The sequence below is a fragment of the Alosa sapidissima genome, chromosome 9 (assembly GCF_018492685.1).
Source record: "Alosa sapidissima isolate fAloSap1 chromosome 9, fAloSap1.pri, whole genome shotgun sequence".
In the NCBI taxonomy this organism is placed as follows: Eukaryota; Metazoa; Chordata; class Actinopteri; order Clupeiformes; family Clupeidae; genus Alosa; species Alosa sapidissima.
In genome coordinates, this window is record NC_055965.1 from 3,975,012 (window position 1) to 3,990,104 (window position 15,093).

At 44.3% G+C, this 15,093-nt stretch overlaps 1 protein-coding gene across 2 annotated transcripts in view; it reads left to right on the forward strand.

The window, feature by feature from the left end:
- Positions 1 to 13,278, forward strand: part of card14 (caspase recruitment domain family, member 14) — a 21,922-nt gene extending 8,644 nt beyond the window's left edge. For both annotated transcript variants that reach the window (XM_042105495.1, XM_042105496.1), the window contains exons 9-21: positions 979 to 1,095; positions 1,279 to 1,379; positions 2,130 to 2,191; positions 2,884 to 2,938; positions 5,118 to 5,334; positions 6,121 to 6,247; positions 7,287 to 7,527; positions 8,049 to 8,112; positions 8,978 to 9,071; positions 9,640 to 9,804; positions 10,231 to 10,352; positions 12,600 to 12,715; positions 12,889 to 13,278. In XM_042105495.1, coding sequence (XP_041961429.1) covers positions 979 to 1,095; positions 1,279 to 1,379; positions 2,130 to 2,191; positions 2,884 to 2,938; positions 5,118 to 5,334; positions 6,121 to 6,247; positions 7,287 to 7,527; positions 8,049 to 8,112; positions 8,978 to 9,071; positions 9,640 to 9,804; positions 10,231 to 10,352; positions 12,600 to 12,715; positions 12,889 to 13,093 — 1,686 coding nt within the window. In that variant the 3' untranslated portion in view covers positions 13,094 to 13,278. The remainder of the gene's footprint in view (positions 1 to 978; positions 1,096 to 1,278; positions 1,380 to 2,129; positions 2,192 to 2,883; positions 2,939 to 5,117; positions 5,335 to 6,120; positions 6,248 to 7,286; positions 7,528 to 8,048; positions 8,113 to 8,977; positions 9,072 to 9,639; positions 9,805 to 10,230; positions 10,353 to 12,599; positions 12,716 to 12,888) is intronic.
- Positions 13,279 to 15,093: the final 1,815 nt, after the last annotated feature.

Sequence of the window (15,093 nt, forward strand, 5' to 3'; positions counted from 1 at the left end):
CTCGCATAGACTTCATCTAAACTCTCCTTCATATGTATGTCCTCAGGCAAATGGCCAGTTACCATTCACCACACCCTGCAACAATTCTTAAAATATTTTATGAGTACTTTCATTGGGATCATTTTCTTGCTATACAAATAGCAGGCCTTGGAAGTAAATGCTCTTATCTATTGTAAACCACTTGGATTCCGTAATTGTGGACTTTTGAGAGTGAATTAGTCCAAATCCTCTTACCTATTGCATCAGTGAAGTGCAGGAGCTCCAGGCCTTTTCTCTTGAACATGAACTAGTCCACCTCAGCACACAAACACCTGTAGCCAACAGATGTCTGACCTCCTTCCCCCGGTCAGTTAATCATCTCCTCGGGCAGTGGTGCTCTTCCATGCCTGAAGTATCGCCCCACTGGCTCGCTCTCACGAAGAATGTGATTCTTTCTTTCTCTGGTGGTTTCAACTTGTCTAACTGCTTATGAGCCTTTTTTGCTACATTTTAGTTTCATATTTATGGTTTTTATACTTCCACTTTAACATTAGCATTCAACCACATATTTTCAGAGAATAGAGCTGTGTTTAAAAGCTGTGAATTAAAAGCACTAGTTGTGTTAAGCAATGCAGTAGACATGTGGGTTGTAGGGAGTCCTGTTGCTGTAGCCCAGCAGACTAATTAGCGTGCTAGGAATTCCTGCAGCATGATGTCATTTGGACTCTCACCATAATCAATAGTTCACCACTGTTAAATGTGTAACTCGGAGTTTACAGGTCTTTCATGCATTTCAGCGAGTGTCCAGTTGGAAAAAGGTTAGGATTAGGTCAGGTTAGGTTATGGTCATAGTCAGATACTGTAATCATGTAACTTATTGATACAAAAAAGAAAAATCCTTGGGCTTTCTGGGACACTTAAAACTGTATGTGTGTGTGTGTGTGTGTGTGTGTGTGTGTGTGTGTGTGTGTGTGTGTGTGTGTGTGTGCACTCGTACAGACCAGGCAGTGGAGTTGGGAGAGCAGCTATTGCGGCTCCAGCAGCGAGGGCGCCCCGCCCAGCCCTCAGCCTTGCTCCCGGCTGTGCCGCATGAACGCCATCGGGCCCGACCTGGAGGTGAGCGCACCTGTCTCCCGTCTCGTCTCGTCTCACCCTGCGGCCCGACAGGACGTCATCTGTCATCTCATCCCAAATGTTTCAGTTGTCACTCTCTTAAATCAAGTGTGTGTGTGTATGTGTGTGTGTGTGTGTGTGTGTGTGTGTGTGTGTGTGTGTGTGTGTGTGTGTGTGTGTGTTCAGGTCAGTGACGAAGGACTGAGCAGCATCCGTTCGAGCCATGTGGAGCCACCAGGCTCTGATTCTCTCCGCAGACGCCAGTTTGACTTGAGCCTGGACAACAGGTGACTAGCAGCCTCATCCCATCACACTCATGAGGAGAGACACGTAGCTGCCTGCACCTTAGCGCCTAGTGTCCCATACATTACATGGACTTCAATCCTAAACTAAAAGGACTTTTTTCAATTGAGATTTTCATTCAAGTTTTCTTTCACTCTAGTACTAAGCCTAAACCATATTCAGGGGAAGGACTGTAACGTTCGATATGAGTAGGCATTTGCATATTTTGTGGATACTTTGTGTTTGCCTCCATATCAATTTCCTCATTCCACTGGGAGTAAAAGTGGCCACATAAAATGTGCTTACAACAAATACCTCCCATATTCCTGCCGTTAATCTTTGCTAGATCCCTAGAACTCTATATCCTCCTTTTCCTGTTTTTATTTGCATGGGTATCAGTTCTGACAGTGGATCTATGTTTATAAGATCCGGGTCATTTGTTAACACAAGGGCTTTTTTCAGAAAGTGGTGACGCATTATGCAGGTAAATGGCCTTAAACAGCATAAGAGACGCCTGACACTGCCCCCTGCATGGTTTGGTCAGCTCGCGTGTTATTGACGTTCTCACTGAACCAGAGAGGCAGATTGAGCTGACGGTGCTGTCCCGTACAACCAGCTCCACCACTCTGAGGCTGCGTGATGATTAGAGAACAGCTACGACGGAGAGGGGGGGGGGGGGGGGGGGGGGGGCTGCTTTTCATGTTTGCCTGCTCGCTTAATGTTTTCTTTTCACTCTGTCTTTGCCATCTCTGTAGCCTCGAGACAGAAGACAGTCCTTTCTCCTTGGACACAGAGAGCGACTTTGTCATTATCAATGGTACGTTGAGTAGTATTGACTGTCAGGTTTAAGTCTGAAAGAGGCTGTGAAGTCAGTTCAGAGGAACAGAGTGAAACGGAGTCCAAGTCCTTGAATCACCGAGCGTTTCTGATGGATCTAAAAAGAGGAATAAAAAATCACCTTTGGAAATTGATCTTAATGCCTTCATTTAAAAATTGAGGAAAAATCCAACCTTTACGGACACCAATTTTCTTTGTGAATGAATAATGTATTATAAATAGATCAATGTTCTTCCTTAATATACAGGAGGGGGATAAGTATACACACCCCTATGTTAAATTCCCATGGAGGCAGGCAGATTTTTATTTTTAAAGGCCACTTATTTCATGGATCCAGGATACTATGCATCCTGATAAAGTTCCCTTGGTCTTTGGAATTAAAATAGCCCCACATCATCACATACCCTTCACCATACCTAGAGATTGCCATGGTTTTATTTCAGTTAGCCTAATACCTGGTTTGATTTGCATTGAGAGATGATCTTATGGAAAATACCTCATACCACTGTATGTATGTAATTCAAATAATTCATGTAATCATCAAATATATGCCCTCTAGCTCACCACCGCATTTGTGTACCCGTAGTGTGAAGTGTGTGTGTGTGGGAGGGGGTTTCCACATGGCTTCCTTGTGAATAGATCCTAAATGTTTTCCCCCTGTTTTGTTTACAGACAGCAAGTCAGCATCACTCCCCACCCTTCCACAGAAGAGCCGCAGCCTTGACACGTAAGCCTCTAAATATCTGCATCTGTAGACTAGACACACCCAGCTCCCAATCATGACACGCAGCCATTCTCTCATGAGTCTTCCTCAATGAACAGGTCCCAGTGTTCCACGCATGCTAAAAGAACAGAAATGTGATATAATATATAGCCTACCCGCTTTTATGTAAGGGATGATTTGAGGGCAGCCGTGGCCTACTGGTTAGCACTTCGGAATTGTAACCGTAGGGCTGCCGGTTCGAACCCCGACCAGTAGGCACGGCTGAAGTGCCCTTGAGCAAGGCAGCTAACCTCTCACTGCTCCCCGAGCGCCGCTGTTGCAGGCAGCTCACTGCGCCGGGATTAGTGTGTGCTTCACCTGAGTGTGTTTCACTAATTCACGGATTGGGATAAATGCAGAGAGCAAATTTCCCTCACGGGATCAAAAGAGTATACTTATACTTAATGTATTGTCCGCCAGTAATTATCGGAAAATAAGTCCCGACAGGGCGAACCGAACCCTGACGCGCAGTGGAGGGGTTTTGCTTCGACCCTGTTGCCATAACAGCAGTCATTATATACTTTGCAGCGGTAATTATATAGATTTAACAGACCTCCGAACATTGGGAAGGCCCATTCATGTGAATGGAACTTTCTGCAGCACTCTGAAGAGCCGTGTAATAAATATTTATGTACCTGCCATTCCAACAGTTCAAGTCAGCCTGTACCAGTGCTCGAATTACGTGGGAGCCAGAGGGAGCCGAGCTCCCATAGAGTGAGGACTGGCTCCCATGAAAGCAACAAAGTCAAAAATCTGAGGGGGTCTCTGATATCTGAAGGTGTCTGGCATTGTAATTTAATATTAAAAAACCGCTCATTATCGATCCCTGTTCGATCTCTTACCATTACAGACGTGAAATTAAAATATAGGCTAATACGGGACGTAGACCTACCCTACGCTCTTGAACGCAGCATGATGACACTTCACCACCACACCACTAGACTATATGAGCAAACCGCATACGATCGATTTGACAGCACTCGTCTGAAGTCTGAAGAAGTTACCCTGCTTTGATGAGAATGTGTTGTGCATTTACATAGGCGTTCATTGGGCTAGCCTATGGGTTGATACGTGCGGAAAAGTCCTGTTTGCTGTTGAACTTGCGCCTTACCTCTTCTATGTTGATTAACAAAGCCATAAATTATGGCCCATAATGCAGCTTACTTCAATGATTCTGTGAACTGATCTGTAGCTATCCTCTGTCATTCACAGAGCTCCGAAAAGTTCCCAGATATTTTGAAACACCTGTTAGCAATCTCTGATGGCAGAATAGCCTATTCAATGGCTACCCGACAACATCTCAGTGCAAATTCCAAAATTGTTTGTCTATTTATTCCCACGGTTCAACACACGAGACGACTGAACGCCCAGGTGTTGTTACTATGTGCACATTAGCCTATAATACTAGAACATAGTTTGGCTGCAATGGCTTTATTATTTTCTGCCAGTTAGTGCATTTTCCCTGTGTATAAGTTATACTACATGCATTATTGTGTTTGACACTGAGGATAGCCTATCTGAGACGGTGGTCTGCTTCAAATGAGTTAGCCTACGTTGTGAAATTGAGAATGGCACTCAGAGTAAAATTTAGTCTATCTTTGTATTGTGAAATTAAAATTAAATATGGAATATTACAATCAATAATATGTTGAAATGAATTAAAAGGAATCAATTTCTATGAAAAATCTCTGTCTATTGTGTGCGTGTGTCTAGGCCTATTGTGCGCATATAGGCTACTGCGCAAAAGCGCCACTCGCGCCTAGGCTATTTACTGTAATTGTATCGCCTTGTTAGGCTATGCGCGGGGTGTGCCAACTTTTTATGAGATAGAGAGACCCCCTTAAAGACAAAAAGATAATTCGGGCCCTGGCCTGTACCCTCTGTTAAGTATCTCTGCACCCACTGATCCAAGACCAGTTGAATTTTGTAGAGCTCATGACAAGCACATACTCAGAGATTGTGAAAGCTGATCTGTGAAGCATGTGTGTGTTGTAGTGTAATGAAGCTGATCTGTGAAGCATGTGTGTGTTGTAGTGTAATGAAGCTGATCTGTGAAGCATGTGTGTGTTGTAGTGTAGTGAAGCTGATCTGTGAAGCATGTGTTTGTAGTGAAAGTGCTGATCTGTGTCTGTTCCCATGGCAGTGTGTCGCGGGCGTCTGCACCTCCCTTCCTGATGCGTTCGCGGCCGCAGGCGGTGCGCATAACCGGGCGCCAGCTCACCCTCACCGTCCAGGACGGCGCGCTGCTCAGCCAGATCCAGGTCGTCGGGGGCAACAAGACGGGCGTGTTCGTGCACCGGGTCACCGAGGGCTCGTCTGCTCACACGTCCGGGGTCAGCCCCGGAGCCCAGATCATAGAGGTGAGAGAGACCGCAGCAGGCCAGAAGAAACAGCGATGGGAACGTCTCAGACACGAGGGCTGAAAACTGGTCCCAGACCAGTCTCTTTGTTAGAGTTTCTCGCTTCCAAAATGAGCCTCAGTTTCATTCTCTTGTGTGTGTGTAATTCAGTTGGAGTGGGGATTTGCACATATCCCTAAAGGGGCATATGTTGTAGCTGTGAATTCCTAGCCAGGGAGATTGTTATCCTCTGTGCAGATAAAGGGAAGTGGGAGGTGTGCTCCAGACGGTGGGGAATATCCCTCTTCACATCATCTCCGTGTGCTCCCTTGGGCTGCCTCGCTGTTCAGCTCACTTCCCATTTGTTGAGGATGTCAAAGTCCTTCCTAAACACGGCAGATCCTTTCGCTTGTTTAGAAGGAATGCCCCAGGCAGCTCAGAGAGAAGAATGAAAGGTCCCTCCGGAGCATCTACTGAGGAGAAGGATCCTCTGCTCTTTTCCCAGTTCCCATAAGTCTGCTCCCTCTTTTTAGTCACATGCCTGTAGGTGGCTGTCTGCATAATACATGCTACAGATTTACTTATAAACCTAAAGGCATATTGTCCTCATAATAAATCAACAAGGAATGACAGTCCCTGCTTCCTGTACCCTGTCCCTGCTTCAACAACCTTACACCAGAAACATGGACTGCATCTGGGATGATATGCATTCAAGTGTGATGCGGTGCATATTATTTGAAGACTCACATATATGATATTCATACAGTACCTACATATTGTGTGTGTGTGTGTGTGTGTGTGCGTCAGGTGAAGTACGAGGAGGAGAGGCAGGTGCTGCGGATGGTGCTGGAGGACTCCACCCAGGAGGAGGCGCTGTGGGCTCTGAGGCAGGTTAAGGGGCCATGCCAGCTCTCACTCAGGCCCAACCAGGACGGTGAGTGAGTCAGAGCTCACACAACTGACCTGAGGTCACATGGCCACACAGATGTAAACAGGCAGAAATGCCGTCGCAGATGGTAGAACTGACACTGGATGTAACTGATAAAGTATTTTTTTTTGGCCTTTTATGCCTTTAATTTACAGGATAGTAGAGAATGACAGGAAGTGAGTGGGAGAGAGAGCAGGGGTGGGATCCGGAAAGGACCACGGGGCGGGAATCGAACCTGGGTCGCCGGCGTACGGTGCAGGTGCCCCAGCCGCGCCACGGCTGGGGCCGGATGTAGCCGATAAATGGTGACTTGTAAAAGTAGACACCGTAAGAGCAGCACAACTTAACATCAGAAATGTACGGATGGGGACTGTATTGCTTTCTTTTTTTAAGTATATTTTTGGGGCTTGTTATGCCTTTTAATGAAATAGGACAGTGGAGAATGACAGGAAGCGAGTGGGAGAGAGAGTTGGGGTAGGATCCGGAAAGGACCACGGGGCGGGAATCAAACCGCGCCATGGCCAGGGCCAACTGTATTGCTTTCTGAGTCTCCCTGCCTTATTTCCCACCAGGGAGTCAACCTTTCAATCTTCTTGTACACTCCAGGCTTTCTCCATCTCACACAAGGAGTCACCTAATCTAGCTCAGAATTTGAGTCTGGTGAAAGAGCTCTCTGTTTACAGTAATTGCCACATTAATTGCATTTCTCAATGACAATGATCACACATTCCATTTAGCAGGCTTAAATGGCGGTTGTTATTTGCTGAATGCTTCATGTGGTGTGGTCTCAGTTTACGTGTGGAATTATTGCTTTAAGGCTTTGAGCTTAAGTCAGCAACAGGGTGAGGTCACAAACTGCCAGGGTGGTTTTCTTTGGGTTTTGCCTTTGGTGTTGTCTCTAGCTGTTTATAGTCATGCCCTGCCATTCTAGTGACAAGTATGCGTGACTGCGTTGGGAAGATTCCAGCATTACCTTTAAAGACATCAGGTTTTTTGACATCATGTTACTCATGTCTCAGGTTTTGTTTCCTGTTTTTGTTGTCAGTGTATGAGAGCCTTCGGCAACAGCTGAAAAAGGGGGAGGTCACCTCGGGGGACTCTTTCTACGTTCGGGTCAACATGTCCGTGCCGGCGGGCACAGCCGTCGGTGGCCTGTCCATCAAGTGCAACGACATCCTGCACGTCACCAACACCTGCCACAGCACCGAGGGCACCTGGTGGGCCAGCCTGGTGCACCCATGCCAGCTGCAGGACCTGAAGAGTGGCAGCGTGCCCAACTACTACAGGTAGTCTCACCTCAGGGTCCAACTTCTACAGGTAGTCTCACCTCAGAACCCAACTACTACAGGTAGTCTCACCTCCGGGCCTCAGCCCCCAGCTGTACACAAGATAAGCTGCTCCATCCAACCGTGCTTGAAAATTTTCTGAAGGTGAACTGGATCAACTGGTCTGATGGTGCACACTCTCACATCAAAACATCGAAAAAAAAATTTTCTGTCTCCTGCATTCACTTCCTTTTCAGGCATACTTAAGGCATTGTTGGCCAAGTCTGAGTATGCAGACTTCATCAAGTCAACTTGTGAGACTTTTGTCTCAAAAAGTACACCCACTTATTGGACTGATAAAGTCAGTGAAATATCCAGTGCGGTGTACAGTCCAGATTTGTCAATTATATTTTGTAGTTGTTATATGGATTAGAAAGTAGAAAGTGCTCAAGGGCAAATGATTTTCCTGGAGAGGATTTGTATGATTTATCAGACCGTGGGTAATTTTGTGGTACAGTAATTTCATTTTGTGCGTCCTTCAGGGCTCAGCGTTTGCTGATTCATTCAATAGAAGACATGACCTTCCAGCATCGAGCTCACAAAAAGGTGAGATTATATCTGCTGAATCTTGATTTAGGTCCAAGTCACGACTGTCTGTTTCGAAGTCAGTGTGCTCTCATATGAAGAAGGCTTTGTCAGGTGCCCAGGTACACTGACTGATAAACTTTAAAACCTTATGTAGGACAATAGATGTGTCTCTCTTTGTTCTGTCAGTCAGATGGTAGGGGATCAGTGTGTGCAGAGTGAGGTTGAGCAGGCTTAATAGGACTGTAGCCAAACACAGACATCTGCAGCAAGACATTCCTTTGCATTTAGTCCTTTCAGTAAGGAAACAGTAGATTTACGGTACAAGTATAAGGTTTGAGTTTGATCAAACAAGATAACAGACTAGTAAGGGAAGTTGTGTTTGCCTCCGGTATTTCCCGCTGTCTTATCAGATTCAGTTCTCACCAAGGTCCTCTGAATCTTAAAAAATAACAATATTGTTTTGTTAGTGATCCTACGGACTCTCTTTCTTAGCAGTTGCTTCTCAAGCTCAGGTGTACACATGGTGCCATAGAACACGCGCACACACACACTACCACGCACACACTACCACTTGTATTCATGCTTGCGTTTACTGTTACAGTGACTATGATGTGTTATTCCCTTTTAATCCTACAGTACTCTCCTTGGCAGTAGAGAGTAGCTTTTCTGAGTTCTCTACTCTCCTTGGCAGTACAGAGAACCTTTTCTGAGTTCTCTACTCTCCTTGGCAGTACAGAGAACCTTTTCTGAGTTCTCTACTCTCCTTGGCAGTACAGAGAACCTTTTCTGAGTTCTCTAGTGTGCCAGTTTGACTCCCGCCCCTCATCTCTCTGCTACAGAGATATTTTCTTCGAAATAAAGCTGACCTCATCTCTCTGTGCAGGTGGAGCGTGTTCAGGGGAAGCAGAAGGCCGTGCGGATTGTGAGCACCGGCCGGCAACCACGCAACCCACTCTGGGTCAGTGTGAAGAAGGACGGTGAGTCCAACAGCCCTTTCAAACGACCAGACTGGGCTTTTAAATCTTGAGTGTGTTGAGTCATTGTGCCTACACTGAAAAGAGTGACTCAACATAATGAGTGACTGACTGCAGGGTTTCAGTGTGTGAAACAGGTTTTTTAGTCAGAATTCTGCATAAAGACTAATTAAAGCAACACCAAAGAACTTTACCTTTGTCGCACGCACGGTATTTGTATATCCAGCACCGGCTTTGCAAATAACGAATCCACAGACAAAGTAGAATATGATTTATGAAAGTACGATGTATTGCGACATCAGTGCATGTCAAATTTGTAGTTTCTAATGTCTCATTCCATCGAACTACAGATCCGCTACCTGATCTGACAAACTTACATAGTGCGGTATAGCCGATAGAGGGCTGCGAAGCGAATGCAGAAGTGCCGTTTACCCTGTTACGAGTTGATGAACCACTGAAATGATTTTGGAAACATTATTTTAAGGTTCAAAAAACTCTTTGGTGTTGCTTTAAAGCACAACAAGCACTGGAGAGTCCTGAGTTTCTCTGTTGTAATGCTCTTCTCCTCCAGGTGATGGCAGCACACCGAGGAGCTGTGTCACCCTCATGCCGTACACGCTGGTCACACCCCACTACCCGCCTGTCTGCCGCCCGGTCCTCCTCCTTCCCACAGTCCTTGGCCGGGTCCTCCACAAGAGGCTGGCAGAGATGGAGGGCTACCAGCTCTGTGAACCTGGTATGTGGCCAGGCAGCGTTATATATATAGAATACCATAACACTGGACTCAGGAGCTTTTTTCACTTACTGGCAAGGCAACAAGCATTTGGAGTTAACCATTATAGTTGTACATTCCCGTAAAAGCATCACTTATCACTTGTATTCATGCTTGCGTTTACAGTCCGAGTAATAATGTCTTTTCCTGAAGCTCGGTGAATATTTGTATATTTATGATCTGGTTTTATTACAGGAACAGGCTTCTTACTGATTACAGACTGTAATATGTTAGTCATTGTTTCTTCATTTAGAGCATGTAACAGTTGATTTATGATGCTTTGTGCAGTTATGAATAAACCCTTTCAGTGGAAAGGTCTAGTGTACACTATTGACCACAATGTCTAGTGTAGGTTATTGACTAAATGACCCCCACCCCTCTCCCTGTCAGAAACGCTGAGTGCGAGTGAGCATGCGGTGCGGGTGCAGAAAGGGGAGGTTCTAGAGGAGTGTGGAGACCCCAGCACCCACCACTGCTACACCCTGCAGGGTGTGGAGAAGATCATGAAGAGGGTGAGTGGATCAGCACCAACAGAGAGCACATCAGAACACTCTTACACCATCTCACCATCAGAACACTCTTACACCATCTCACCATCAGAACACTCTTACACCATCTCACCATCAGAACACTCTTACACCATCAGAACACTTTTACACCATCAGAACACTCTTACGTCATCAGTAAGAAGTAAATTAAAATCCCAGTCGCCTCAGTCGACATGAAATTAAAATATCATTGACACACCTCGAGTTTAAACTATAATCGACATGGGTTGGCAACAGGCGGCCAAAGCTGCGCCACTGATATTGTTTGGCCCAGTCAAATTATTCTGGCAGTCCTATTTTTTTTAAATCTTTTGTTTTACGATATCGATTTACAAATAGCCTATTCACCAATCAGACTGTGAGTTGGTGCTTAAACAAATATGAGAAAGAACACCAGAATGCACTGGATCCTGCTAGCTGTGCATAGTCCTCGGCCAGCGCTTCAATATTGCACCTTTGTGCTTGTTTGGAGCAAATAGCTGCATTTTGTAGTGTGGTATGATATTATTTATTGTGACAGCGTTGTTTCATATCTGATACACAGGTTTTGCATTTGTGAAACCGGGTAAGATGAACGCAAATGTTTCTTTCCATTCCTGTTTATAGGCCCAGCTATTTTTCTCCCAGCTCCAACTCCTTTAGTTCGCTTCTCACTCTGCATGCTAATAATTCTTGTAAGCAAACAATAAACATTGTAACATTGTCAGGAGATGGGTCAACCAAGTAGCTTATTTAAGAATAAAAGATAGACTTTATCCAAAGAAGTTTTTCATGTTTGGAATATTTGGAATAAAAAAAAAAAAGGTTTTATTTACAGAGTGTCTATTCGTACCCCTATTCGTACAACTGGGCTATTCACACCCTGTTACATAACAACAAAAACATGTTGCTCGCGTGCCCAAAAAACATGGCCGACATTCGTTTTTTCGTCAGCAGAAAGTGAAGAATTCTGAACGGTTTCAGTACTAATATCTGTTCAAATTAAAATTGAGATGGAAAAGTTGTGTTTTATTTTCATAATCTTTGTTCAGTGAACACATACAAGCAGATAGTGTAGTGGTAACAGGCAAGGGCCAGCACGTGGGAGACCGGGGTTCAATTCCTGTGTGATGCGTTTTGGCAGAGTGAGTGTGCATGTGTACCAATGTCTCTGGAGAGAAGGCGCGCAATTTGAACAAGAAATCGGTTCTCAAACGGAAGTTTTGTTTGCAACAATTAGCTAGTTCATGCACCAGGGTGTAAATAGCATGCAGTACTATAAACACCAGGGTAAGAATAGCATCCACTTCTAACTGTACATTGATGCAAACAGCATACCTTATTCAGAGTGTCTATTACACAGCTGAGCTATTCACACTCTGTTATGTAACAACAAAAAAACATGTTGCTTGTTTTAAAAAAAAAAAAAAAATTACATTGTTTGATCAATATGCCAGATTAAATGCACAGGGGTGCAAATAGCATACACTGATATTTGTACCAGACGAGGTACTAATAGAACACATTGCTGTGTGCACCGGGGTACGAATAGCATACATTGATATTTGTACCAGACGGGGTACTAATAGGACACATTACTGTGTGCACCGGGGTACGAATAGAATTCACTTCTTATTGCACCAGGGTACGAATAGCATACACTGCTAATTGTACCAGGGGTGCAAATAGCCTTACCCTTTTATTTAATACATTTTCCGTTGGTATCAGATTATTTATAGCCTAACATAATGGTAATGAACACTGGTCGGTAATGCCCCCTTGACATTTTTGCTTGGGGGCCCCACAGACTCTAGAATCGCCTCTGATCAGAACACTCTTGCACCATCAGAACACTTTTACACCATCAGAACACTCTTACACCATCAGAACACTTTTACACCATCAGAACACTCTTGCACCATCAGAACACTTTTACACCATCAGAACACTCTTACACCATCAGAACACTTTTCACAGCAAAATAGGCCATGAACACTCATGACATAACAGCTTGTTTTGATTCACTGGTCACATGACAGGTTTAAGTTATCACACTAATTTAAAAGACATGACTACAGTCTTTCAAAAAATAATCAGAAAACTGTAACTGATCCAAATCACCATTGTTAATGAGTTCACTTAACCCGGTCACTGGAGGCCATGGTGTAGGCAGGATGATACAGGCCGCCCATACAGCACATTTCATCTCTGCGTTGTGATTGGCTGCTGTAGGGGACCCACTGTGTCCTGCCGCTGGGGCTGGACTGTGTGCGGCGTCTCCACAGGGCGGACATCTTCCCCATCATCATCTTCATCGCCGCCACTAAGTGCAGCACTTCCCGACTCAAGTACACACGCTCAGCAGCTTTTCTCTGTTGATCTCTCTGGCATGTTCCTATACTTCAACATTCATTCATGTTGATATTCATCAATAGTCATCCATAACCCCCCATCTCTTCCCCCCCCCCTCTCTCTCTCTCTCACCCTCTCTCTCTACCTCTCTCCACCTCTCCCTCCACAGACATCGTCTGCGACACCACAGTGTGTCGGAGGCTCAGCTGCTGGACAGCTCGCGTGCCGAGGAGCCCCTGCTGGACAAGCTGCCGTGTCTGTACCGGATGCTGCAGCCCGAGTGCTGGAGGGAGGCGGCCCTGCTGGACCTCATCCAGGGCGCCGTGGTGGAGGAACAGCAGAAGGTCGTGTGGGTCGAGCCCGACCTCTGGTGACCTCTAGTGATCCGGTCAGAAGCCAGGAGCTGAGAGGGCATCCCAGAACATCCACTGGTGCTGTTGACCTGTTACCTACATAAGCTCACTGAGCCCCATAACAACAACAACATCAACAACAACAACAACAACAAAAGCAACAATACTAATAATGTTGATAATAATAATAATAATAAGAAGAAGAAGAAGAAGAAGAAGAAGAAGAATACTTTTTAATATGTTATTAACATGTTTTGAAAATATTTTGTTTTTGTAGATTTAACTAGTCAGGTAGCATAATAGCATTTTTAGCATTTAATAGCATGGGACACTACAGTCAAAAAGCATGACATTTTCAAAGCTATATCCTCGGGTCCTTAGGGGTTCTAATTGGAAAAGGTGCCACTTCAGTGTGCCCATATAAGGCTATATTTTGTAACCCTCAAGTACAGTGGCACCTATCTCAGTTTGAATCTTCAGGATCCAATGAGGCACCGAAAAATGATGGTGTTTTTCTCCAGCATGTCCCCAAAAACATGCTAAGCTACCTGACCGAACAGACACATGACAGTTTGCATTAGGTCTGAGCACAGTGCTCGCACTAGCTCTTCTCATTATAATGGGCTATTATAATGATTATTATGAGATGTGTTGCTCAGTACTGAGCTGTTACAGTTTTATGCTATAGCATAATCTACTCCTAATTACTATAGCCTATTTCATCTTGCACAACCTTACCGTTAAAGGGCATTGCCTTTCAGCTAAACCACTACACTTTTTGTAATGTAGATGATGCTGCTTTTATTTCACCAGAAACAGATAGTCTGTTTTGGAAGAGGGAGAGAGTATAGTTCTTCTCGACCACAGATTGTATATGGTATGTGTATGTATGGATATGTACTGTTTATTGTATGCTGTCTATGGGCTGAGTGCTCTGGAGTCATTCTCAGAGTGTGCTGAGGTTTTTGGCATGACACAGGTGTCACTGACAGTCATGCCTGGAATGCAGACGTACTGGAGTGCGTGTCTGCGTTGTATCTGAGGTATCACTCTCTCTGATCTCTCTCTCTCTCTCTCTCTCTCTCTCTCTTTCTCTGTTTTCACTACGTCATCACTGTGTTTTCTCCAGCTGGTTTCGCTCCTGTTTATAACCAGCTCTGGGACCAGATTGTGAAGTAAAAAATGTTGTCACTTTAATGATGAATGTGTTGGTATGACGCATTTAATGACATTGGTTTTGTTGAATTCAGTTGAGTTGGTTCTAACAAATGCCTCGAAGGTGTAAATTCACACAGTGCAATTGTTTTACATGTGGTGGTGAATGGAAGAAACACAAGATTTGACTGTGTTTATTTTCCTCTGGTGATAGACAGTAACAGATGAAGCCCATGGGCTGTGTAAAATTGCTGTGCTATGGTGGGTACCTGGTGCAGTGTGTACTGATGTTAAGACTGAGTGTGTTGGTAAGGGATATGGAAGTGATATCTTTTGTAAACTTTTATATATAACATTTAAATACTGGGCCTCTTGGACCAGAGTGCTGCCTGAAACATGGTGCGGTCTCATCTTGAGTAATAATCAAATGGCTTAATTTCTTTCAGCTATTAATTATTGTCAAACAGTATGGAAATATTAGACATTTTATGTGAGAATTATTTTTGTATGTTTCCACAATGTTTTAAGATGTTTATTTAATGTTTTATATTTAGAAAACATACAACGTATAAGATGTATTTCTTTTCTACAAAAGTGTTTTCCTTTTTGCTTTTAAAATAAACCAAACCTAAACTATACCATCAGAATGTAGATGGCAAATTAATACAATCATTTAATCCTGTTATGCAGGTTCTAACAATAAATAAAAGCACAGCTTTATCACATAGACCCTAGTGTGATGTTAATGGGAAAACTGGTAAACAAAATTATCCTAATCCTATTATAATCCTGCATGGACACAAGTGACCTGAGTGTCTACTCTACACACCACTAAAATACACACCCTTCAAGATACTCTAGTTTGT